Source organism: Ruditapes philippinarum, unplaced genomic scaffold (assembly GCF_026571515.1).
Source record: "Ruditapes philippinarum isolate M1 unplaced genomic scaffold, ASM2657151v2 ctg515_1_1_1_1, whole genome shotgun sequence".
Lineage (NCBI taxonomy): Eukaryota > Metazoa > Mollusca > Bivalvia > Venerida > Veneridae > Ruditapes > Ruditapes philippinarum.
The window spans coordinates 284,594-311,260 of record NW_026861754.1 but is presented as its reverse complement, the minus strand read 5'-3'; the positions used below and the strand labels follow the sequence as shown (position 1 = coordinate 311,260).

General features: G+C 32.5%; 1 protein-coding gene across 2 annotated transcripts in view; it reads left to right on the top strand.

Annotated features, from left to right (window-relative positions):
* The first annotated feature begins 4,095 nt into the window (after positions 1 to 4,095).
* Positions 4,096 to 26,667, top strand: part of LOC132716708 (aminopeptidase O-like) — a 30,659-nt gene continuing 8,087 nt past the window's right edge. For both annotated transcript variants that reach the window (XR_009623859.1, XM_060700033.1), the window contains exons 1-8: positions 4,096 to 4,208; positions 9,452 to 10,486; positions 10,665 to 10,837; positions 12,412 to 12,508; positions 13,880 to 14,074; positions 15,937 to 16,123; positions 16,617 to 16,723; positions 22,154 to 22,241. Coding sequence is in view for 1 of the 2 variants with exons in the window: in XM_060700033.1 (XP_060556016.1) it covers positions 10,182 to 10,486; positions 10,665 to 10,837; positions 12,412 to 12,508; positions 13,880 to 14,074; positions 15,937 to 16,123; positions 16,617 to 16,723; positions 22,154 to 22,241 (1,152 nt within the window). In the remaining variant the exon portion in view is untranslated. The remainder of the gene's footprint in view (positions 4,209 to 9,451; positions 10,487 to 10,664; positions 10,838 to 12,411; positions 12,509 to 13,879; positions 14,075 to 15,936; positions 16,124 to 16,616; positions 16,724 to 22,153; positions 22,242 to 26,667) is intronic.

Sequence of the window (26,667 nt, the reverse complement as noted above, 5' to 3'; positions counted from 1 at the left end):
TAAGAAAGGAATGATCTGAAAGAGCACTAGATGCTATGAAAGATACAAGTTTAGTTTTATTAATAAGATCTATCACTCTTTAAATATTGTATTTCTCAAATTTATGAAAATCATCATGACTAACAAAACAATAATCCACTCAAGATCTACCTTTAGAGGAAATAGAGGTAAAATCGCTGTGTTCATTGCCACGACCATTAAACATACACAGATTTACATTAATTAAGAAATCTATTAAAAGGTCACGATAATTATTAAGACTAAAATCAATTACTTCACGGTCAATTACATTATCAATTCCTCTAAAAAAATCATCAGTTTCCCCGCATCTGCTATTAAAATCCCCGCAAACATACATAGTTCCACAATCTTTATACTGGTAGACTATAGAGAGTAAAAAAGCATAAAAAAATATGTACATCAAATAATCTAGAAGAGTTTTCCGGTGGAAGGTAGCAAACAAATATATTATCTGATTTATGACACAATTTAAGAAGTAAAATGCCTTCATTAGAACTGTCAAAACAGATACCGATACAGAATTCTTGTCGGTTTTCCACCTTCTAACATTCCAAAACCCGGCATGAATCTACCTACGCCAACGGCTGTTACTACAGGATTGGCCATGGTTAAGAGACCCCCTCGCGGTACCTCGGTTGCCAACTACATTCCACTGACTCTTTAATGGAACTTCACCGCGTTTTCCCTCACCAGAACGGCGGTCATCGCGACGATCAGTACATCGATCGTCCCGTTGGTTGGCAAGGTAGTTGTATTCACGACGGCTGTGCATCAGTCTCTGTAACACGAGACCCAGTGGAGTAGCTATATTTATTGCTGTGATCGTTCTTCCTAGCCACAACTCTTGAGCCCCTCATGTATAGACTGTCAGAGTTAAGGGCACCTAAAATGGTTGCAAAATTCATACTAGCTTTGCGCTCAGCGGGGCTTTGATCGTGATGTGTGAACACTTTTTTATACCTATTACTATCCCTAAACTGGGGTTTTGCCGACAGTATCGCCTGTTTGTTACTCTAACATTTCAAAGTAGCAATGATAAAGTATGTCAGTTTCTTACTAGAAAATGATCACAAACCTTAACTCATCAGTTATTCACAGACTAACATAATATTAGACAGGATATGCACCCACTTTTAACACCCACAATAAATTTAGTCATGGATATACGTTACTACATTTGTATAACATTGAACTTGAAGGTACTTATAAATTATATATTTTAAGATAAGTCGTTTTTATTTATTCATCTTTCTTTTCAGATGTAATTTATTTTTGTTATATGTATGCGTTAAATTATTAACACTATGCAAAATCAAGTCTGCTATAGTTCTACTGAAAAATGGTTATATGTATCTTTTATTAATTTTATAATGTTTTATGTATGTTTGTTTGTAACACATATTAAAAAGACTCAAATAATGTAATCACACCCCTCTCACATTTCTAATGTGTGCAAAATGTGTTCTTTAAGCCGAAAAATGAACATTCGAATGTTAACAGATTTCCTCGATATTTTTCAATATACGATTAGCATTAAAAATCTGGTTAACGTGATATATTCTCCATTACAAAGAGCATTTGCACAGTTTCTCTAAAGTATAACACCAAGATATTCTTGTTTATATCATCAAGTTGGTTCAAATTATACATAGGTGATTCCTTTTGATTAGAAACATTCATTCAAATGGGATCTTTGTTTATAAAAAGGGTTAATTCTACCACAATATACCGTAGTTGGTGTGAAAAGCATTAGTAATAGCAAATATGATGTATATTTAGATTAAATAGCGTGATACATGTAATTCAAATCAAAATTTGTATTTTTAGGTATAGATTACACAATAACTTTACAGTAGACGAACATATCAATATCACTCAAATAATGCCATAAAGTGTATAATACACACAGTATATAAACAAATCTACTTCCTGTTATGGCAAGTTAGGTACAAGTTAAAATATATAGGCCCCCAAGTAGGGTACCGTACAGAGATCGGAGGTAATATGTGCTTTTATTCGCAAGACAGGGTACATATTGAATTATATAAGCTCATAAGACAGGGCACAGTGATTTTGTTGTTTATATACTGTGATATAGTTAATATAGATTATATCCTCATTGAATGCACTTGACAGTCAGTCTAACCAATGAACAAATGGATAATGGATTTCAAGTGAGGCAAAAAGGTATCAACTTTAGTACCATTCCTTGAATGGTGTTGTCGCTGCAAAAGTACGTTCAGAAAAATATCTATGCAATAAGCTGAACTGTAAAGTGGTAACTACAGCCTAGACCTTAAAAGAAGATAATTTTAATAAAATTGTTTGAGTTATCTTCTTAAAGTATTATTCGGATGAAACTACCATATTAAATTTTGGAAAATATGATAACAGCCAAATCTTTTTAAAGATTATTGATTTATTTATGTTAAATATTCAAACTTCCTAGATGAGAGGTGTGGTCATGTGACTAATATATTATTACAAAACTATGAGTGTGTTAACGTGTCCTTATTCCAACATAGTATGGCATTTTTAAAGAAAGGATCACAAACATTCTTAAAATTATATTTTTAAAAAATGAGTTAGCAGCTAGAAGTAAAAATCATTCTCTAACTATCCAATATGCCGAGTTCCCAATATATTCTTTTTAATAATATGAATGTATTCAATATGTAAACATTTTATTAAACAGCGCGGTCAATAATCAAGTTGTCCCAATGGCGACTTTTTAGTCAATAAAGCAATTTAACCCCACTAAATGTATACGTTGTTATCGTTAACTTGACATATCTTTCATTTTACATCAGTGAACATAAAATATAGTCAATTATTTAATTTTACCCATAAAATATGGTGCTATAGGACTGTCACCATCGTACTGTCATGCTTCACGTACCATCGTACTGTCGTAGTGTCACCATCGTTCTGTCGAGCTTCATCATCGCGTCGTACTGTCGCGCTTCACTATCGTACTGTCGTAATGTCACCATCGTATTGTCGCGCTTCGCGTTTTTTTTTCTCAGGGAGAATGCGCTGGCCCTAACGGAACACCGTACAGCCGGCCATCAACAGCAACACAGCAATCACAGTTGATTTTTTTCAAGAAACATGTAAAAGTGCCATCATGCTCATGTTTAGGGCAAAAATTAAAAACTGCCTTAATTAAATACAGAAAGACTGTCCAAGTTTTTCCAATTCATTTTGAAGAATATTTATATAACTACATTGTATAGAATTCTCCGTTTCACGTATATCATTAATTATGCATGTGTTCATTTGAAAGTATTTGTAGATTATAATATTGAAAACAAGTATTGCTAAACGTTAAACTATTTTGACTTTAACCTGTACACCCACCACTTACATGTACATAATTCTTATTTACCAGTCATCCAACATAATTAAAGATCCTGTAACACAATTTCTTATGGTTTTATATCATAAGTATGACGCTCAAATTAAGATTAATCCATATTGTAAGTTCCAACACGGATTTATATTACATAATATAAATCCGTGGTTCCAAAAAGCATTATTTATAAAGATATTACCGAATTTTACATTTCATGTAAATAAAGGGAGGCAATTAGAAATTTATTTTCTATAAAGTTTAAGTCAAATTTTTCAATAAGAAATGAATGCATATATTTTAATGATTACATAGATCTATAATGTGCACAAATATTTTACATATTCTTCAATGTTTGAAAATTGTTTTATAACTATAAATATATAAAATTTCACTTAAGTGTTGTAACAACCTGTCCACAGGATCTTTAAATGAATAAATTTATGCACATGCACCAATTAATGCAAGTATCAAATGTATGCATGATTTGGTTATTTCAAGGGTACAAAATTGGTAAAGTGTACATAAAAAATGTGAGACGTAGACATCAAATAGGCATAACATAAGATCAAGTTATTATTTTATTTATTCATTTATGTGTGATAAATTTGTATAAAAAAGTTCGAGTTTATCAGAATATCGTTACTTGCAAGGCAGATGAATAAATACATGACTGTAAAAGTTACTCCCCTTTTTATTTGTTACGCCATTTTAAATAACGTAGAGTAGGTAAACACTATCTATCTGTCAATTGATTTATTTGCAGGATTGAGATACAGCACGTCTAAAACAAATGGAAAATTGCTTGAAGATTTGATTGCGTGCTATTTCCCAGGTTAATCAACAGATCAACTTTCCATTTCTAACAATAGTTAGATTTGTTCAGATGCATGGACAAATTCACCACTTGTTATTAGATCTATTATTATTTTTTAACATTACATAACTCAATTTTAAAGAAAACGGTTTACCATTGCATATCATGTGTGAGCACGAACTTTATATACAATTACAGTCTGTGGTGAACAAACTTCACATTTGATGATTTGTATTTATATGCAGAAAATGAGTTCAAAATTAAAATGTTTTTTTTTTTCTGTTGGGATTACTCATTTAAATTTTCGCGATCAATCAGATATAACTGCTTCTTATTTGGTAGAAAGGAATTTGATTAAAAAGGATTTTTAGTTTCAGATGTGACAGTTTAATTTTCTTATTAAAGAAAGAACTATTACAAAGCACACATTTATAGGATTTTCAAGAGGTTTGAACAAAGTAGAAGTACAGTGTCAAACACTAACAAATGAACAGGAAATATACACCAACACTATATTTATCTGGGTGATGTCAGGGTGCCCATTAGAGTAGCCTTTTTAAAAGTGGATACATATTCCAAATTTTGGGGATACAATTTAAAAATGATGATTTAAAAATATTCCCTCCATGATATCCATGTAACACCAATAAAAATTGCCCTTTTAGCAGCAGAGACATATCTGTTGTGAGATCAAAGACATTAATTGCTGAGATGGAAAAGGTCTTGTACAAACAGGGCCTGTCCAATATTCTGATGAGGAAATTACCTGTACGAAATGTTACGCCCGGAATTGGGGCGGAAATTTGGCACGGATTACGCCCAGAAATTTAAAATTCCTTTAAAATTTTCAGTATATGATAAGGGTTCATTTTACGGGCGGATTCTGGGCGGAAATGGCACGGAATTTGGCACGAAATATGTAAATGAGCAGGAAAAATTCCGTGCGGAGTTTTGAACGGAATTTTAGGCACGGAACTCTTGGCACGGAATTCCTGGCACGGATTCTGGGCGGAAATGGCACGGAATTTGGTACGAAATATGTAAATGAGCCGGAAAAATGTCCGTGCGGAAAACTGGCACAGATTCTGGGTGTATTCAAGGCACGGAATCTGAGCACGGAATTTTGGCACGGAATAATCAGAGCAAAATTCCATAAACAGTTGTTTTTTTATTATAATTTAATTTAATTTAGGATGACCATTTTGTCATGTACTTTGGACCATTGATAATTAAATAACTGGTTAAACAATTGTATTTAAACTATCTTAATTAAAAATATGCATCTAAAATTATAGTTTATATGTAATAATTAATTCAATATTCATGAAGTAAACTTCTCTATAAGCTTATGAGTAAACATACATGTATGTTTATATGATTATTCTCTTAAAATCACATAATCACATCTAATTGTATTTCAATAATCCAATTAGTTAAGATATGAAAATTATCACAGTTTGTTTTTCTTCACAAATAAAAGATATCCTTTTTGTCTACATACAGAATACATCCCTACATTCACTTGAAGTGTCACTGAAACAGCTTTTTTAAAGTGCAAGATTCTGTACATGACTTTTGTAGGTACTGCTGCTTTCTTTGATCAGTGACCTTGATTTCAACTATTATGTTGTCTGTCACAAACCAAAACTTTCTTTCAAACTGATTATCAAAACCACAATTTTTCCTCATTATGTCAGCTACTGTCCTGTGCAAGTGTTTCCTAGTGGCACGTCTTGTAGTTGCGTTCACCTTTAAGGACAAAAATTACAATTGATTTAAAAAGAATGGAAACAAATTCTGTTCTATGGTAAAATACAATTGTGTATCATTATAATATTTCATCTGGAGTGTTAAAACACTGTACTCAAGCAAATGCAGTTTCAAAAATACTATAGCAACATCATTTCACAGTAAGCAAATGATGTAAAAATTGCCCATTATATTACACTTTTGATGTCAAAATTGATAATCTTTACATTATCTGGGAAACAATTGTACTCTAAAAATGGTTTGTTCAGATATTTAAAAATACATGTAATTACCTTTTCAGACTCCAAGGTAGTGAAATATTGCTGATACTATAAACACTAAGTTGGCAAATTTTCACAGTCTGCAAAGGCCCAGTCTGCAATTATATATTCTCATAATTTAAATTGTATGTATAATATAACATGTGAGATCTTATAGAAATTTAGCACTGTAAAACATAAGCTGACAGAGGCTAGTCTATGGACCATGACCTTTAAACAAATAAATTTGGTAATACATGCATGTACATCTAGATTTAATAATCAGATAATTATTCACAGCATGTAAATGTAGTTTGAATAATAATTTTATCAACATTACTTTATGGTTATTAACCTTATTTTATAGAAACAATTTTTAGCTCGACTTTTCTATGAAAAGGGGAGCTATCCTACTCGCCCCGGCGTCGGCGTCGGCGTCGGCGTTGGCGTCACACCTTGGTTAAGTTTTTCGTACCACCCCACTTTATTTCAGAAGTATTACAAGTATGGCTTTGAAACTTACCATACTTGTTCACCATCATAACCTCCATCTACAGACAAGAGTACATAACTCTGTCAAGGTTTTTGACAGAATTATGGCCCTTTTTTGACTTAGAAAGTGTATTGAGGTTGGTTAAGTTTTTTGTACCACCTCACTTTATTTCAAAACCATTGGAGGTATTGCTTTGAAACTGACCATACTTGTTTACCATCACGACCTTCATCAACAGACAAGAGGACATAACTCTGTCAAGGTTTTTGACAGAATTATGCCCCTTTTTGACTTAGAAAATACATTGAATATGGGTAAAATCCACTTATTGCCTTAACCCTTTGAGATATTGCTTTGAAACTTTTAATGCTATTTCACATCATTACCCCCATCTGTACGCAAGAGAAGGTAACTCTGTCAAGGATTTGTTTTAAAAATTAAGGCCTTTTATCGACTTAGAATCTTGGTTAAGTTTTTAGTACCAGTCCACTTTTTGACTGAACTGTTTGAGATATTAATTTGAAAGTTGGAATACTTGTTTACAATCATGATTCCCAAACATGTCCAGGAGAAGGTAATTCTGTCAAAGATTTTATTTGAATTATGGCCCTTAACTGTCAATGTTTTGTATTATAGGCAAGCACTAAAAAAGTCGAGCGCGCTGTCTTACGGACAGCTCTTGTTGCTTACTGCCACAATATATTTTGATTTGTTTATAATAACCATTTTTTGCATAAATGTATCTAAAAGTTGTTTACCTGAAACTTTTTACTATGATTCTTTTGTATAATCTTCCTTCCTCAGTTCACTCTTAGTTCATTTACAACAATTAACCAAACAATTCCACAATCTTGTCACATTTAGATAAATGTTTTCTTTGAAAATTCCAAAATATGTACACAACATTCAAAAACAAGATGTAATCTCCAAAATTTTGCAAGATCCTTTGTGTAGGCATTCAATAAGCAGCTGACCCATATATCTGAGATTTCAAATTGTTCAACAGTTTAACTGGACGGACAGGTCCATCATTATGTGAAACAGGGATTATCCAAAAATATCAAAACAGTCCCACCATCTTATTTTTACATTTATTGAGTGTAAAAACATATCAAATGATAAGTAAATGTAGAATTTGAAAATCATAATAAGTTTTTGAAAGAGAATCAAAGTGTCAATTACCTTCTTAACTGATTGTTTTGAAATGTATACTGCTCAGACTACCTTAATAATCACATGGAACAGTCTGGTCAGTATACCAGAGTGCCCCATCAGGAGATTAGTCATGCATCAGATAGAGGGAAACACAAGTGTTTATCATTAGTCTTATCTGATCTTAACCTTAGTGTCTGTAGTATTTATTTATCCTGACTTATAAGAAATTATCAAGCACACAGTGGTTATTATATTTAACACATTAATTGTGCATGTATATAATGGGCAATAATGATTATATATGTGTTTATTGTACACAATCATAAACTTAATGGCAATAATTAATATATATGTGTTTATTGTACATAAGTGGCAGAGTAAAGTGTAAATAATCTAAATGTATGTCTACAAATTTCCAAACAAACTTGCTAGTAGATTATGTACTATTTTATATGGCATTTAAAACATAAATTAAAGTTTAAAATATCATTCTTAAATTATTTAACTATTAATTGCTTTCATGCTACCAAGAAATTAAAAATCTATAGATACACACTGCAGGGAAGAATTACTCATGCATTTAGATATGTAATAATTTAATTAAATAGCATACAATTTACATTTTACTTCAGTATCTTTAGTAATGTATATAGTACTCAAAATAAGTTATGTGATATAGAAAATTAAATAAAATTTAGCATTAGATTTTAGCTCTTTTGAAAATTAATAATGTTTGACAAAATCTGTTTAAATAACAGATATAAATAACACTTCGATTATTTCACCAATTATCTTTTAATTGTTGAATTTCCATTCTTGTGTACTGATTTAATGAAGTATTCAGTGAAAACTTCCAAACAAAAAATTCTAAGTGTAAAATAATTCCACCTCAAATGACTAAGATTGAAATTACGCCGGACAGAAAAATCAAAGTTCTGAATTCCGCCCCATTCTATCTCAAGAAAAAGTTAAGTTTGAAATTCCATCCAAGGTACAAAATTCCGCCCGTAATAAAATTCCGCCCGGAATGGTTCTTGTTTTACGCCCAGAAATGTTTTCCGTGTGGGGCGGACTGACACGGAATTTGCTTTTCCGTGCTTAGTCCGCCCAGAAAGCAATGATTCCATCCCAATTCCGTGCCATTTACGCCCAGAATCCGTGCCAAAATTTCGTACAGGTAACATCATTTTCATTTTCAATCAATAATTTTCCATGCCAAGCTTGCATGAACTTGTATGACCTCTATCTAAAGGTTACTGATCATCAATTGAAATATTACTTTGTTGCATAATTTTTGCTTGCTTTAATTTTTTTAAACAAAGGTAGTTGAAAGGTGGAAAAATACATACCGATACGGAAATGGTTTAAATGTTATAAAAATGTTCTTCAAGCAGATTATCTGTAGTTTAAAATTCTTTTTTTTTTTGGTCATTTTTTTTGCAGTGCATGCAGTAGGTATTTTTTTTTTATGTGCATATTTATCTATTTCACTGATTCATGCACAATTTTAATTTTATACATTATTGGGAACTCTCTATGTCTCATGGTCATTTAGTGACCTGTGGAAAATAGAATTGTAGTATTATTATTTAACTATATTACAGATTTGTGTGCGATGATAACTCTGTAAAGTCACATTGAGACAGACTGATGTTAAATGGCTGACACAGAGGGCAAAAGTGATCTTGATCTTCCATTACATTCTAACATTGAAGACATTAGAGTCGCTCATTGCAACATTGAACTTACATGTGATCTGGCCAACAAACAGTTCAAAGGCAGTGTTCTTCTTGTGCTTTCCTCTAGGGATTTTTCAATTTGTTCACATTCTGAGAGTAAAAATGAAGTAAGGTCAAATGCTAATTTACCACAAAACAATATAACTGAAAACAAGATAATTAACAGGGATAAGAGCCAGAAATTATATCATCACACACCTTCTAATTGTGAACATTATGCTACATGCACAGAAACAAAATGCTCTAAATTTTGTGATTACAGTGTTGTAAATCAAGTAAAGGAGGATAAGGTGGAAATAAAGCAAAATGGTTACTGTGGTTGTGAACATAGAGTGACAGAATACAATATTCATGAAATTAATATAGAAAGTCAAAATGAAGAGACTAAAGAGCAAAACCCTAATAATACAATCAGACTTAGTTGTGATTCCGTGTTGAAACATAGCAGTATTAAAGATAGGTGCAATATATCTGCAAATATTATCCAAGAAACCGACTCTTTAAACTGTGATCATACATATTCAAGTCCATTGCAAACCATATAGATGCTTCCACTAGTATTTTAGACCAATGTGATAAAGTTATTGACAATGATATGACTAAAACTTCTCAAGATTTCGTTCTGGTTTTAGATGCTTGGGATTTAATAGTGACTTCAGTGCAGGAGATCAATTTGAAAAATGGATTTGACCTAGACAACAAGGCAAATAATACAAGACTAAATGATTTTATACAAGACTTTGATGCCAATCCTTTGGAGTTTTGCTCTGAAAAAACCTTCCTTAAGATTTGGAAACCTGGGATAACGACTTCAGCTCTATTTCCTAGATGTATAAGAATCTCTTATCAAACTCAGCAGTGTGGTCCATCTTTAAAATGGACCAATGATCAGGATGGAAGGTGATCTTTATTTCAGTATTTCAATTTTTTTAAGTTGTCAACTTGAAATATTGAATCATTTCAAACACAAATACTTTGAATAATTCTCCATTTAGAAGTTATTGATATTTTCTATTTTATTATTTTAAATGCATTAGATTGGAGTTAAATATGTTTTTTTTTCTCATATTTATTTTAGGCCGTGTGTTTACACTCATGGACATTGGATCAACAATAGATCACTGTTTCCCAGTCAGGATGTGCCTGGAGCCCTATCTACATGGCAAGCGTACATAAATGTCCCAGAGGGTATGACTGTATTGATGAGTGGAGATACAAATCCTGAGATCATAGATTCATCATCAGGGACAGGTAGGACAAACTGTAACTTAGCTTGACTATATAATGAGAATAGTGGGGATATGCTACTCACCCTGGTATGATGATTATTTAACAGATGCAGCTTCATGTCACATTTACCACTGAAATTTTAAACCAGTCTTCAGGCTTCGTAATAACTGTTGGTCACTATTTAAAAGAGCTTCACTTCAAAAAGCCTAAAATAATAAAAGCCTAAAACACAAAATTTGAAATTCTTGCATAGATCAAGTGAAGCACTTATTATGGAAAAATCTACAAAGGATAATAGAAAAATTGTTGACAACTAAATTGAATGATTTCTTTATGTGATTCTTAGCCTGATTTTAGTGTCATTTATTTTGTCATTTTACACAACAAGAAATGATGATTCTGAGAAAAAAACAGGGAGAGGGAATGATCTGAAAATGTGCACACAAATTATTGTCTCAGAACTACATAAAATGGTACACTCTGTCCAGTCGTGTCAAAAAAAATCAGTGAAGTCCCTTTAAGACTTAATTTCAGCATTGATTTTCACAGAATTTAGTGAGATCAGATTAATTAATTCCTGGTGAATATTTGCATTCAAGTTCTATGGCCACAAACACTGTGGCCTTTGGGATTATGATTGTTGGTCACCAACCAGAACCTATAACTGGCATTTATCTTTACTAAATTATTCTTATTTACCATCATGGAAAATTCCTCTTTATGTTTTTACCATCCAAGTTTTATCTTTTTAACTACATAAGATATTACATGTATATTGAATTTACAAACATCAGATAATTAATTGTTGGTCACTGACCTAGAAAGAAAATTGTAAACTGTCTAGTGTGCTTGGAAGTTGCTAAAAGAAGAGGGTAGTAAACATTATTAAAAAAAAATGTATGTTCCATATGTGAACAAAACAAAGTAAGCATTTTGTTAAACGATAAGTAGCATATGTCCCGGACCCCTTTGTACCTATGACGGGGCTAATAAAATTACAAATTAAAAAAAAAATGACTTAAGAAAGAAGTAAGCATTATATAATAACAATACGTAGTCAGTGTTACAGTCATGTAGCATAATTATGTGAAAAGGATATGAAGCTAAAATAATGATAAGGAAGTAAGAAGCATAAAAAGAAATATGCATTATGTTTAGTAAGAAGTAAGAATTATATGAAAGAAGAAAGATGAAGCATTATGTGAAACTCAAAGAAGTAATATGAAAATTAATTATTATTAATTAATTAATTATTTGAAAAGAAATAAGTTATAAGAATTGTAGGAAAAGAAATGGGAATTAAGCATAATGTGAAAGAAGTGAGCATTACTTGTAATAAGTGAGATCGAAGTTGCATTATGTGAAGAAGGTATGTGAGAGAAAAAAGTTAGTAAGCAAGATGTGAAAATGAAAGTAATAGGAAGTTGGCATTATGTGAAAGAAGTCTTTATATTATGTGAACACTGAAATTTCTGTTTCATTTTATCTGTTTTGAAGTCTATATTACATGTATGTTGAATTCTATTGTTATATTCTGTACATTATGTATATTTGAGGGAGAAGATTACTCAGTTATTTTCTTGTTTTCTATATAGATATGACAACATACATCTACCACACAGACCTGGAGGTTCCCAGCTCCACTCTAGCATTAGCTGTAGGATACTGGGAAGAAGTGGAGATTACCTCAAGGTATCTGAATTAAATTTCAACTTAGGAATGTATCAAAATTATCAATAGTAAATTTGTTTTAATTCATCAGTGTCAACATGGGTTAAAAACTATTTTACAGAGATTAAAAATATAAAATAATGTAATATAACTAATGGAGATTTTGTAACTCTAGAAACTTCTTCAACAGACACATCAGGATTTTGTAGCATTGTATAAAGTATAGGAAGATAAGTGTATCATTGCATAAATTTGAATCATATTATCATATCTAAGTAACATGTACTTATTGCATAATTCATATTTTGGGATAAATGAAAACCATTTTACTTACCTGAGATTCAATGTGGTTTCTGTAGCGTGACGTAAGGGGATCACTTCTCTCTCGTCTGTCTGTCTGTCCATCCATCCGTCACAAAACTTGTCTGAACAACTGGTGCAGTACCAAGTTTAGTTGTGAATAGTACTGGCATTTTCTGATTCAATGATTTGTCAGAGTTATGGCCCCTCAATGATTTTTATTTTTTTTAAAGTTTTGTCCAGACTAGATGTCTTATAGTTCTAATGCAATTTGAGTAAAACTGTAGTACATGATTTGATACTTCAACTACATTGTGCCTAATTAATGGGTTTTCCAGTTGAATGATTTTTGGCTGAGTTAAGGCCCTTGAGTAAAAATACGTTTTGGCCTGCCAATGATTTTTGTGCCTCCTGCTACACAGTAACTACAACATGCTATTGGCTATCATTAAGCAACACATATGATCACTGATCACTATTGTTTATTAGTCAATATATAGTATTACTGTATACTTAATGTGCCATAAGTTTTTGTTTTTGCCAGCAATTTTAAACGATGTTTACAGTGACATTTTTATACTCCCACATAAGGCCCCCATTTTCACAGGTTTAATCGTATTCGTTTCTACTTTCATTCGTAAATATTTACGATAATTTTTTCCAATTTAACAAAATGACTATGTTGTCTTATCAAAATATCCTAGTTATTACCTGTAATCATGAATATATCAATTCTTATTGATTTATTCCCAGTAAAAATGAGATGAGATATTTCAGGACCATCAAAAAACATACATGTAACTTATGGCTTTATTGAAGGGTATGAAAACTCCGTAGTTAAACACCAACAGTATGATGCTTCATTAATTAGGGAATAACTTACATGCTTACTTTATTCACCACCCTTGTTAAGAAAAATTGTCCATTAGAATGAAATTCTTGTCATGATCATATTGAAATTTTAATTACATTGATATCTCTTTATTTACATGGCAGATCGAGACATACAATTGTAGAAAACTGATTGAAATTATATCCTACTGAAAGATTGTTAATTATCATATGAGTGATGACATTGAAATTTAATTGCAGGACATCAATTCCAAAGGGACAGTTACCCTGTCGTTTGTTCACTCCAAAATGTCACAAAGAAACTGCTAGCTCTATTCTTTGTCCTTACGTGCCAAGATGTATGGAATCGGCTGTTTCCCTTCTCGGTCCTCATCCATTCAAGCGTCTAGATATACTGATTGTACCTGCAAGCTTTGCTAGTCTTGGAATGGCAAGGTAAACAAAGAGAGACAGAGGAATGTTTGATTATTTCTGTATTTTGTTATTTGAAAACTGTTTTCAAAACCATGGTTAGAAATAAATATTTTGGTTTTCACAGAGAAAAAGAAAAAAAGAAATATAATTTTTATCTTACTACATGCAGTTTAACACTGCTTTCTTGAAGAGGTAGACAGGTGGTAGAGGATAGATAAAATTATTGAGCTGTCTTTTGTTACAGAATTATATTAAAGGGACTTCACTGGAGAATTATATTAAAGGGACTTCACTGAGTTTTTTTTGACATGATGGGACTGGAAATAATTTTTCAAGAGTAATGAGATTTGATGTAGGTCTAGACCAATACCTTGTATGTGTGCAAAAGTTTAGATGATTTGCTCACTTAGTTTTTCCAGAATAAATATTTTAATTGTCAAAAATAACCCTAAATGGAAATGTGCTGCAACACTTTTCACTCTAATTTGGTTAAGAATATTGCAAAAATATAATTTTTAATTCATTTCAGAGTATATTTCTTTATTATCTTTTGCATATCTTTGACTTTCTATTTTATTTTTATTTGTTTAGCATTTCTCCTTTAAGTATTCTTTGAACTATAAAAGAATAATTATATAAATATATTTTCACCTATTAAAGGTATCATTATATATCAATTTTGCTGATATATTTTATGAGAAATGTCATTAAATCCTTTTTTAATCAAATCTTGTGACAACTGGTTTTATAGATAGACAGCTAGTTAAACATACATAATTATTTGCAATATAGACATAAGGTGTAAAGTGAAATAATATATACCTCAGTGAGAGATGAAAAGATGTATTTAAAGGGTATAAAGCTATATCTTATGAAATACTAAAAATTATTTTGTTTCATTTATAAAAAAAATGGTTAATTCTTAAAAGAATATATTGTAACATTGAGTGTCTTGCTTATTTAACTCATATGAATATTTTATGTAAACAGAATAAAATGTTCTGGAACAAAATACTATCTTGCTATTTTAAGTAGCCTTAGGGTTTTTAATCATTTAGCAGTGATTTTGTGTGTACACTATTATTTTGATCTAAAAGAAATATTCAAAGCTGTTTCTTTCATAAAATTATTTGGAGTCATTATTTTTCAAAATTCAAAAACTAATTTTAAACTATAGGCAGCAGTCTATATGTATATAGTTTTTATACAAATACCTAGATCACCATTGGCAAACTGGTAATAAATATATTAAGGAGATGAATAAAGCAGTTGCAGTATCAATAATCATTTAACTAAATCATCATTTGTAATTATAATGTAATCAGTTTTACTATTAAAACATCATTTGTAATTATAATATAATCAGTTTTACTATATATTCAAAACAATTGCTTACTTTTAGATAACGTGTTTACCACTATGGATTGTCCATATTTCCTACGGATTCGCCGCATAAACTACGCACTACGAATTAATAACAAAAATTCTACAGAAATTTGTACTCTTTCTATTAATTGAGCACTTTCCGATAATTGAGCGGCCCGGCAGGCGAGGAATCGCCGGTAAAACGCAAGAAATCAGCTACCGTCTAACTGTTTCCTGTTGTCATTTTTGACTTTAATTAGTGACCAAGTGTGGTTATAAATTTGGGGCCTAAAAACTACTGACAAGTGTCTAAAACTACTGATAAACCACTTTCCGACTACTGACAGGGCATTAATGGGGTAAACAGGTCTGGATAAGTCTGTTTACAAAATTGGTCATTAAAATTCTGCTGATGACTGTTTACTCTATAGAAAGGACACCTGTGATAGGCAGATGACCATTATTATGAAATTGATAGTTATACTATTGGAGGGTAATAACTTTTGATTTTATTTCAGTCCAAGTTTAATGTTTCTGTCACAGTCAGTGCTTTCACAAGATGGTCACATGCTGATTCGTGTATCACATGAGCTGAGTCATTCATGGTTTGGTCTTGCTATTGGACCATGTGATTGGCATGAAGAATGGCTGAGTGAAGGATTTGCTACATATACTGAATTTATGATACATGGACCAACAACACAGGTATAAGATAAAAAAATAATGTTTTAGATTTATTGTTCATGATTCCAGTTATTACATATCGATATTCTGAAGTCAGATGTTGTCTTTAATCTTCATGCTTTGGTTCATGATTGACTGAACCAGATCCTTTATTTCACATATTGAATTTGTGATTGAGGTGACTATGAACGAGTGGTTAAGATTGTTGATTTCAAACAAGTTGCCCCTCACTGCTATAGATTTGAATCCAACCAGGGATTTTAGATTCTTTCATTTGAGGAAGCTAGGTTATGGAATGTTGGTTTAATGTCTTGTCTTGTTTTATTAGGCTTTGAGCCTTTTTGCATTAGATCAACATGAAACAAAATATCTTATTGAAAGTAAATAATTACAATCTTCCCTCATGATTTTAGAGTATCATGTAAGCAATCTATTATTGAAGTATTTTAGTAATACTGCTGTTCCTTCTAATTTAAGATTGTTTAGTTTATACAATTTTCTGTTTTTATCACAGTTAAGTGAGGAAGAATTGAAAGAAGAAAGGGAGATTACTGATTATCTTAAATACAGAACATTACAAGCAGAGTTACAATCAACAGATAAAGATTTACAGATGCTAAGGTACTGAACTAAATGTAATAGTAAAGAGTACAGTACAGTTAAAGACTTGCTTCATTGATATGTTTATGGAAATGTTTCTGTTTCTTTTTCTTTTCTTTTTAGCTCACCTGTCACAAAGTGACAGGGTGAGCTTTTGTGATCGCTTTTCGTCCGTCGTCCGTCCGTCGTCCGTCCGTCCGGCGTCGTCCGTCCATCGTCCGTCCGTAAACTTTTACTTTAAATGACATCTCCTCATAAACCACAAAGCCAATTTCATCCAAACTTCACAGGTATGTTCCTTTGGTGGTCACCTTTAAAAATTGTTCAAAGAATTTAATTCCATGCAGAATTCTGGTTGCCATGGAAAGAAAAAACTTTAAATATCTTCTTTTAAAAAAACCATAAGAGCTAGAGCTTACATATTTGGCATGAAACATCTTCTAGTGAGTGTCTACCAAGTTTGTTCAAATAAAAGCCCTGGGGTCAAAATTGGCCCCGCCCCGGGGGGTCATTGATTTTCCCTATATGCATATAGTAAAAACTTAAAAAATCTTCTTTTAAAGAACCCAAAGAGATAGAGCTAAGATATTTAGCATGAAATATGTTCTAATGGGTGTCTACCAAGTTTGTTCAAATAAAAGCCCTGGGGTCAAAATTGGCCCCGCCCCGGGGGTCATTGATTTTCCCTATATGCATATAGTAAAAACTTAAAAAATCTTCTTTTAAAGAACTCAAAGAGCTATGGCTAAGATATTGAGCATCAAACATGTTCTAATAGGTGTCTACCAAGTTTGTTCAAATAAAAGCCCTGGGATCAAAATTGGCCCCGCCCCAGGGGGTCATTGATTTTCCCTATATGCATATAGTAAAAACTTAAAAAATCTTCTTTTAAAGAACCAAAACAGTTAGAGCTAAGATATTTAGCATGAAACATGTTCTAATAAGTGTCTACCAAGTTTGTTCAAATAAAAGCCCTGGGGTCAAAATTGGCCCCGCCCCCGGGGGGTCATTGATTTTCCCTATATGCATATAGTAAAAACTTAAAAAAACTTCTTTTAAAGAACTCAAAGAGCTATGGCTAAGATATTTAGCATCAAACATGTTCTAATAGGTGTCTACCAAGTTTGTTCAAATAAAAGCCGTGGGGTCAAAATTGGCACCGCCCCAGAGGTCATTGATTTTCCTTATATGTGTATAGCAAAAACTTAAAATCTTCTTTGAAAAAACCCAAATAACTAGAGTTAAGATATTAAGCATGAAACATCTTTTAGTGAGTGTCTTCAAAGTTTGTTCAAATAAAAGACCTGGGGTCAAAATTGGCCCCACCCCGGGGGTCATTGATTTTCCTTATATGTGTATCGCAAAAACTTAAAATCTTCTTTGAAAAAACCCAAATAGATAGAGTCTAGATATTAAGCATGAAACATCTTCTAGTAAGTGTCTACAAAGTTTGTTCAAATAAAAGCCCTGGCCCGGCCCCAGGGGTGTCATTTATTAACTATATGTGTATAGTAAAAACTTTAAAAAAATCTTCTTTTAAAAAGCCCAATGAGCTAGAGCTTAGATGTTTAGCATGAAACATCTTCTTATGGGTGTCTACCAAGTTTGTGCAAATAAAAGCCCTTGGGTTAAATTGGCCCTGCAACGTTGGGGGGGGGGGGGGGGGGTTGGGGGGGGCCTATATACAGGTGAGCGACCTCAGGGCCATCATGGCCCTCTTGTTTATATATTTATTTATATAGATTTTTTAGCTCACCTGTCACAAAGTGACAAGGTGAGCTTTTGTGATCGCTTTTCGTCCGGCGTCCGTCGTCCGTCCGTCGTCCGTCCGTCGTCCGTCGTCCGTAAACTTTTACTTTAAATGACATCTTCTCATAAACCACAAGGCCAATTTCATCCAAGCTTCACAGGAATGTTCCTTTGGTGGTCACCTTTAAAAATTGTTCAAAGAATTTAATTCCATGCAGAACTCTGGTTGCCATGGCAACCGAAAGAAAAAACTTTAAATATCTTCTTTTAAAAAACCATAAGAGCTAGAGCTTAGATATTTGGCATGAAACATCTTCTAGTGAGTGTCTACCAAGTTTGTTCAAATAAAAGCCCTGGGGTCAAAATTGGCCCCGCCCCGGGGGGTCATTGATTTTCCCTATATGCATATAGTGAAAAACTTAAAAAATCTTCTTTTAAAGAACTCAAAGAGCTATGGCTAAGATATTGAGCATCAAACATGTTCTAATAGGTGTCTATCAAGTTTGTTCAAAGAAAAGCCCTGGGGTCAAAATTGGCCCCGCCCCAGGGGGTCATTGATTTTCCCTATATGCATATAGTAAAAACTTAAAAAATCTTCTTTTAAAGAACCAAAAGAGTTAGAGCTAAGATATTTAGCATGAAACATGTTCTAATAAGTGTCTACCAAGTTTGTTCAAATAAAAGCCCTGGGGTCAAAATTGACCCCGCCCGGGGGGCTCATTGATTTTTCCCTATATATGCATATAGTAAAAACTTAAAAATCTTCTTTTAAAGAACTCAAAGAGCTATGGTTAAGATATTTAGCATCAAACATGTTCTAATAGGTGTCTACCAAGTTTGTTCAAATAAAAGCCCTGGGGTCAAAATTGGCCCCGCCCCGGGGGTCATAGATTTTCCTTATATGTGTATAGCAAAAACTTAAAAAATCTTTTTTGAAAAAACCCAAATAGCTAGAGTTAAGATATTAAGCATGAAACATCTTTTAGTGAGTGTCTACAAAGTTTGTTCAAATAAAAGACCTGGGGTCAAAATTGGCCCTGCCCCGGGGTCATTGATTTTCCTTATATGTGTATAGCAAAAACTTAAAATCTTCTTTGAAAAAACCCAAATAGCTAGAGTTTAGATATTAAGCATGAAACATATTCTAGTAAGTGTCTACAAAGTTTGTTCAAATAAAAACCCTGGGGTCATAACTGGCCCGGCCCCAGGCGTGTCATTGTTTTTAACTATATGTGTATAGTAAAAACTTTAAAAAAGTCTTCTTTTAAATAGCCCAATGAGCTAGAGCTTAGATGTTTAGCATGAAACATTTTCTTATGGGTGTCTACCAAGTTTGTGCAAATAAAAGCCTTTAGTTAAATTGGCCCTGCAATGTTTTGGGGGGGGGGGGGGGGGGGGGGTTGGGGCGACCTATATACAGGTGAGCGACCTCAGGGCCATCATGGCCCTCTTGTTTTTATTTGGGTAAGTTTTAAGATTCGAAAATATAATATCTAGGTAGACTATGGTAATATAGTTAGTATTACATTTATACATATGGAGAGATGCCCTACTCATACATACTTTGACATTGTAGGAATTGTCAAACCTTGTTTTATTCTTATCCTTTTTAGCTCACCTGTCACAAAGTGACAGGGTGAGCTTTTGTGATCGCTTTTCGTCCGGCGTCCGGCGTCCGTCCGTCGTCCGTAAACTTTTACTTTAAATGACATCTCCTCATAAACCACTAAGCCAATTTCATCCAAACTTCACAGGAATGTTCCTTTGGTGGTCACCATTGAAAATTGTTCAAAGAATTTAATTCCATGCAGAACTCTGGTTGCCATGGCAACCAAAAGAAAAAACTTAAAATATCTTCTTCTAAAAAACCCAAAGAGCTAGAGCTTAGATTTTTGGCATGAAACATCTTCTGGTGAGTGTCTACCAAGTTTGTTCAAATAAAAGCCCTTGGGTCAAAATTGGCCCCACCCCAGGGGGTCATTGATTTTCCCTATATGCATATAGTAAAAACTTAAAAAATCTTCTTTTAAAGAACCAAAAGAGCTAGAGCTAAGATATTTAGCATGAAACATCTTCTAATAGATGTCTACCAAGTTTGTTCAAATAAAAGCCCTGGGGTCAAAATTGGCCCCGCCCCAGGGGGTCATTGATTTTCCCTATATACATATAGCAAAAACTTAAAAATCTTCTTTTAAAAAACTCCAATAGCTAGAGCTAAGATATTTAGCATGAAACATCTTCTAGTAAGTGTCTACAAAGATTGTTCAAATAAAAGGCCTGGGGTCAAAACTGGCCCTGCCCCAGGTGTGTCATTGTTTTTAACTATATGTGTAAAGAAAAAACTTTAAAAAATCTTCTTTTAAAAATCCCAACGAGCTAGACCTTAGATGTTTAGCATGAAACATCTTCTAATGGTTGTCTTCAAAGTTTGTTCAAATAAAAGCCCCGGGCTTTAAACTGGCCCTGCTCCGGGGGCCTATGTACAGGTGAGCGACTTCAGGGCCATCATGGCCCTCTTGTTTAGCTCACCTGAGCAAAACTTTCTCAAAGGAAGCTTTATGGATTGGCAGTCTTGTTGTTCGTTAAGAAAATTTTACTTTGAAAGACATCTTGTCTTAACAAGTCATAATAAAACTAAAAATGACGATTTTCTGCAAAATTTGATTATTGATTTGTTCATTCTAACCCTTCACGTTATAGCTCAGCTGAGCACAAATTGCTTAAAGTGAACTTTAATATGATGGCCAAATGTCACAGCAATGATCCTTAGATGACTGTCTACAAAAGTTATATAAATAGTTCCAGTCTGATGCATAAATAGGCCACAAGAGCTAAAAATAAGACTGAAAATGAAATCTTTTGAAATGTTAGACATTTGGCATCTAGCATAACTTTGTGGTCCTGTACAAGAGTTATATTAATAATGCCCTCTGTTTCAAAATTTGCCCGGCCCCTTGGGTGACTGTCTGTAAAGGAAAACACATTTGAGTCTTAATGTGTGAAAAAAAAAATGCCATGATATTTGGCAGGTATCTTTGCTTTTCTGATGTCTACATATTACATAAGTCATGCCCCTGGGGTCAAAAGTGGCCCAACTCTGGTTGTCACTTAGGTAATATAGACTTATTAAGTAAACATGTCTTAAATTTCTTCTTCTCAAAAACCGCAGTACCAAGAGCATAGATATTTGCCATGTAGCATCACCGAATGTTTAAATTATGGTCGCTAAAATTGACTCCAAACCAGTCACATAGATTATAAAGACTTCAAGGAATCAATCAACTTTGACTATTTAAACTATTTGTATCAAGAGTATATGTCTCTGTTATGCAACTTTGGAAAGCCATAATTTAGTAAAGGTTTTTGTACCATTTCTTTTTTTCACTGAATCTTCTGAGCCAAGCAACTGAGATATTGCTATGAGACCTAGAATACTTGGTTAAAATGTCCATATTCACTTGTAGGCATGTAAAATAACTCTGTTATTTTTAATTTTAACAAAATTATGCCTCTTTATCTGCCGCATAATTAAATAATGTTTTTATTGAAATCTTTGGGATACCCTGAATAACATTTAAACATGGAATGCTTATTTATAAGCTCTCTCCAGTTTATATAATTCTCATATAAGAAAACTTGCTATTAGTAAGGATAAGATATTGGAAATAATCCATATACCAAGAATGTTTGGTTTGTTTTCAGAAAGGAAGAATGTGATAACAAAAGAGCAGCGTACGTGAGCAATGGAATGAATCCTGAAAAAGGATTTCTTCAACTTCATTACTTAAAGGTAATAATTATAGGCAAGTTTCAGTGTTAATTTTTTTATTATTGAACCGCTAAGAGATAGTCATGGGATAAGTTTTGTCCTTCACCTCTATCAGGCCGTTCCCAGCTAACGTGATATGTAAATTACAAAGTGGACTGGTCTTATGTAGATGAAATAAAGATGATCATCCTGTCAAATCATGTCATTTATATAACTATTAAATTGTGTTACTTTAGGCACATTGTTTATATAAATATTAAATTATGTAATTTCAGTCACATTGTTTTTAGCTCGACTATTCGATAAGAATAAGTAGAGCTATTGCAGTCACCCGAGCGTCGGCGTCGGCGTCGGCGTAACCACTTATGTTAAAGTTTTTGTAATAGTTCAAATATTTTCAAAGTCCATAGACATATGGCTTTGAAACTTTGCACACATATTCACCATCATGACCCCAACCTGTAGACAGGAGGAGGTAACTCTATCAAGCATTTTGACAGAATTATGCCCCTTTTTCGACTTAGAATTTACGTTAAAGTTTTTGTAATAGTTCAAATATTTTCAAAGTCCATTGACATATGGCTTTGAAATTTTGCACACTTGTTAACCATCATGACCCCAACCTGTAGACAGGAGGAGGTAACTTTATCAAGCATTTTGACAGAATTATGCTCCTTTTTTGACTTAGAATTTTCGTGAAAGTTTTTGTTATGCATTTTGACAGAATAATGCCAGTTTTTCGACTTATAATTTACGTTAAGTTTTTGTAATACCTCAAATATTTTCGAAGTCCATTGACTTATGGCTTTGAAACTTTGCACACCTGTTCACCATCATGACCCCAACATGTTTACAGGAGGTGATAACTGTATCAAGCATTTTGACAGAATTATGCACCTTTTTTACTTAGAATTTTCGTAAAATTTTTGTAATCCCTCAAATAGTTTCAAAGTCCATTTACATATGGCTTTAAAACTTGGCACACTTGCTCACCCTCATGACCCCAACTTGTAAGCAGGAGGAGGTAACTGTATCAAGCATTTTGACAGAATTATGCCCCTTTTTCGACTTAGAATTTACGTTAAAGTTTTTGTAATAGTTCAAATATTTTCAAAGTCCATTGACATATGGCTTTGAAACTTTGCACACTTGTTCACCATCATGACCCCAACTGTAGACAGGAGGAGGTAACTCTATCAAGCATTTTGACAGAATTATGCCCCTTTTTCGACTTAGAATTTACGTTAAAGTTTTTGTAATAGTTCAAATATTTTCAAAGTCCATTAACATATGGCTTTGAAACTTTGCACACTTGTTCAACATCATGACCCCAACCTGTAGACAGGAGGAGGTAACTCTATCAAGCATTTTGACAGAATTATGCCCCTTTTTCGACTTAGAATTTACGATAAACTTTTTGTAATAGTTCAAATATTTTCAAAGTCCATTGACATATGGCTTTGAAACTTTGCACACTTGTTCAACATCATGACCCCAACCTGTAAACAGGAGGAGGTAACTCTATCAAGCATTTTGACAGAATTATGCCCCTTTTTCGACTTAGAATTTACGATAAACTTTTTGTAATAGTTCAAATATTTTCAAAGTCCATTGACATATGGCTTTGAAACTTTGCACACTTGTTCAACATCATGACCCAAACCTGTAAACAGGAGGAGGTAACTCTATCAAGCATTTTGACAGAATTATGCCCCTTTTTCGACTTAGAATTTACGTTAAAGTTTTTGTAATAGTTCAAATATTTTCAAAGTCCATTGACATATGGCTTTGAAACTTTGCACACTTGTTCACCATCATGACCCCAACCTGTAAACAGGAGGAGGTAACTGTATCAAGCATTTTTTTTACTATCAAGCACTAAGAATAGTCGAGCGTTGCTGTCCTACCGACAGCTCTTGTTTTTGAATATTAGATTTTGTAATTTCCAGCATATTTTTTATTTGAATATTGATTTTTTTAATTTTAGGCACATTGTTAATTTGAATGTAGTTTTAGGCACTTTTTTTTTATTTGCATATCAAATTTTGTAATTTTCGACACATTGTTTATTTGAATATTAAATTATGTAATTTTAGGCATTGTTTATTTGAATATTGAATTTTTTAATTTTAGGCACATTGTTTATTTGAATATTAAATTATATAATTTTAGCCACATTGATTATTTGAATATTAAATTAATATGCAATTTTAAACACATTGTTTATTTGAATACTAAATGTTGTAATTTCAGTCACATTGTTGAATATTTAATTTTGTAATTTTATGGCAACTGTAAACATAAAGATTAAATTCTAATTTTAAGCACATTGTTTATCTAAATATTTTTTAGGCACATAATATGTATGTAGTTAACATTCATATTAAATTTTGTATTTAAGTATATACGGTAATAGTGTTTATTATTTTAGGCACTTTTTTACTTTCACTTTAATTTGCAAATTGTCATTCATATTCATGTTAATGTATAATTATGTACTTTGCACATGTATTTTTATTCAGTAAACTACTCATTATTTAAAATGTTTCTCTTGCTCTTATACAAGCTAGCTGTGATAAGATATAATTGAGCTGCGTCATGACAAAACCAACATAGTGCGTTTGCGACCAGCATGGATCATGACCAGCCTGCGCATCCGTGCAGTCTGATCAGGATCCATGCTGTTCGCCTACACACCCTATTACAAGTAGAGAAACTGAAAGGGAACAGCATGGATCCTGATCAGAGGCTGGTCTGGATCCATGCTGGTTGCAAATGCACTATGTTGATTTTGTCATGATGCGGTTCATATGATCATTTTGTACTCTATAGTGAATGTCAAATCAGTGAAGATTGGATTTTTAGGAGTGCTTTTGTCAGTTTTTGGTAAAAAATATAAAGTAACTTAGCTTAGTACTGATATACAAATTAAAAGAAAAATATGTAGTATTTGTAATGTTCATATATTATTTATAGCTTACCCACAAAAGGTCATGATATTACGAACATTTTATTTTTTGACTTCAAAAAAGAAGCTTTGAAAAATTGCAGGAGCATAAATTTCTAAAATCTCCCTTCAGAAAATATGTGATTTTTTTAAAGGGAAAACCTTTTGAAAATTCTATGGCTGACTAAAATCATTTTAGAAAGTAGCATGGATCATGATTTTTAATATTATTTCTCTGTTAAATAAAAAAATGGTGCCCTTTTTTTGTTTTTTTGTAAAAGGGTTCTCTCCCTTTAGTTTTTTTTAAAATAAATTTTAATTTTTGAGTTTGTTGCAATCGGGCAATTATTGAAAAAAAGTTAACCCCCTTTTAAAGAAAATTTTTGCTTGAAATTATTGGTTTCTGCAAAAAACTTTTTAAAAGGCCTTTAAACTGATTCAGCTTGTATTTGGTATGCTGTATATTATTTTCAAACATGGGCCCAATTTTGATTTCTCGGGAAATAAATTTTATTTTTGAAAAATTTTTGGGCCCCTTTTAAATTTTGTAAAATGTTCTATTGCTAATATGCTTTTTACTCTAAAATAATTATTGTGTACATTGTTTCCTTACACATGAATAGAAAAAGTAATGATTTGTGTTATTTTCAACAAAAAATTCTTTTTTTTTTCTGAAAGCATATTTTTGTCTGGTACTTCCTTTTAAATATGCCATCTCCTAAATGGAGCTCTTGTTTATTTTAAATTGCAACTTCTCAATATAAATAAACATTACGGTACTTATTTGTACTGATTAGATAAAAGGTTATATCTGTAAAAATGTTCTTATAGTAAACACCATGACCTTTGCTATACACTAATTTTGCATTCCATTATAGACTAGAAGTGTTGCCTAAGCACTTTGTATGTTTCTAATATGTGGTATGATTCATACATGAAATCAATACATTTATGTCACACAAATTTTTTCTTGTTTTATTGTTTTAAGGCTATTGAGTGTACAAGTTATATTTCAAGTTAGATATTATCAAGTTCTTAACTAATATGTGTTATATACAATAAATTTTATATGTTACTGGTATATCCCATTGTGTATAAATTACTGGTATCTCGGGTAAGGCAGGAAATTATGAAAACAACACAGGAATTGCACAACAGAAAAGTACCATTTTAGCAGCCAATCTGGGATAATGTAATAATCTTTCAATTCAACATATTTTTGTCCTTTTCTTACCATGTTCCTCATTTCAGCCATATTTTGCACAGATTCTGCCATATATTGCACAGATTCTGCCATATTTTGCACAGATTCACTCATATTTTACACATATTCAGCCATATTTTGCACATATTCAATCATATTTTGAACAGATTTAGCCGTATTTTGCACAGATTCAGCCATTTGTTGCACAGATTGGGCCATATATTGCACATATTCAGCCATATTTTGCACATATTCAACCATGATTTGCACAGATTCAGCTGTATTTTGCACAGATT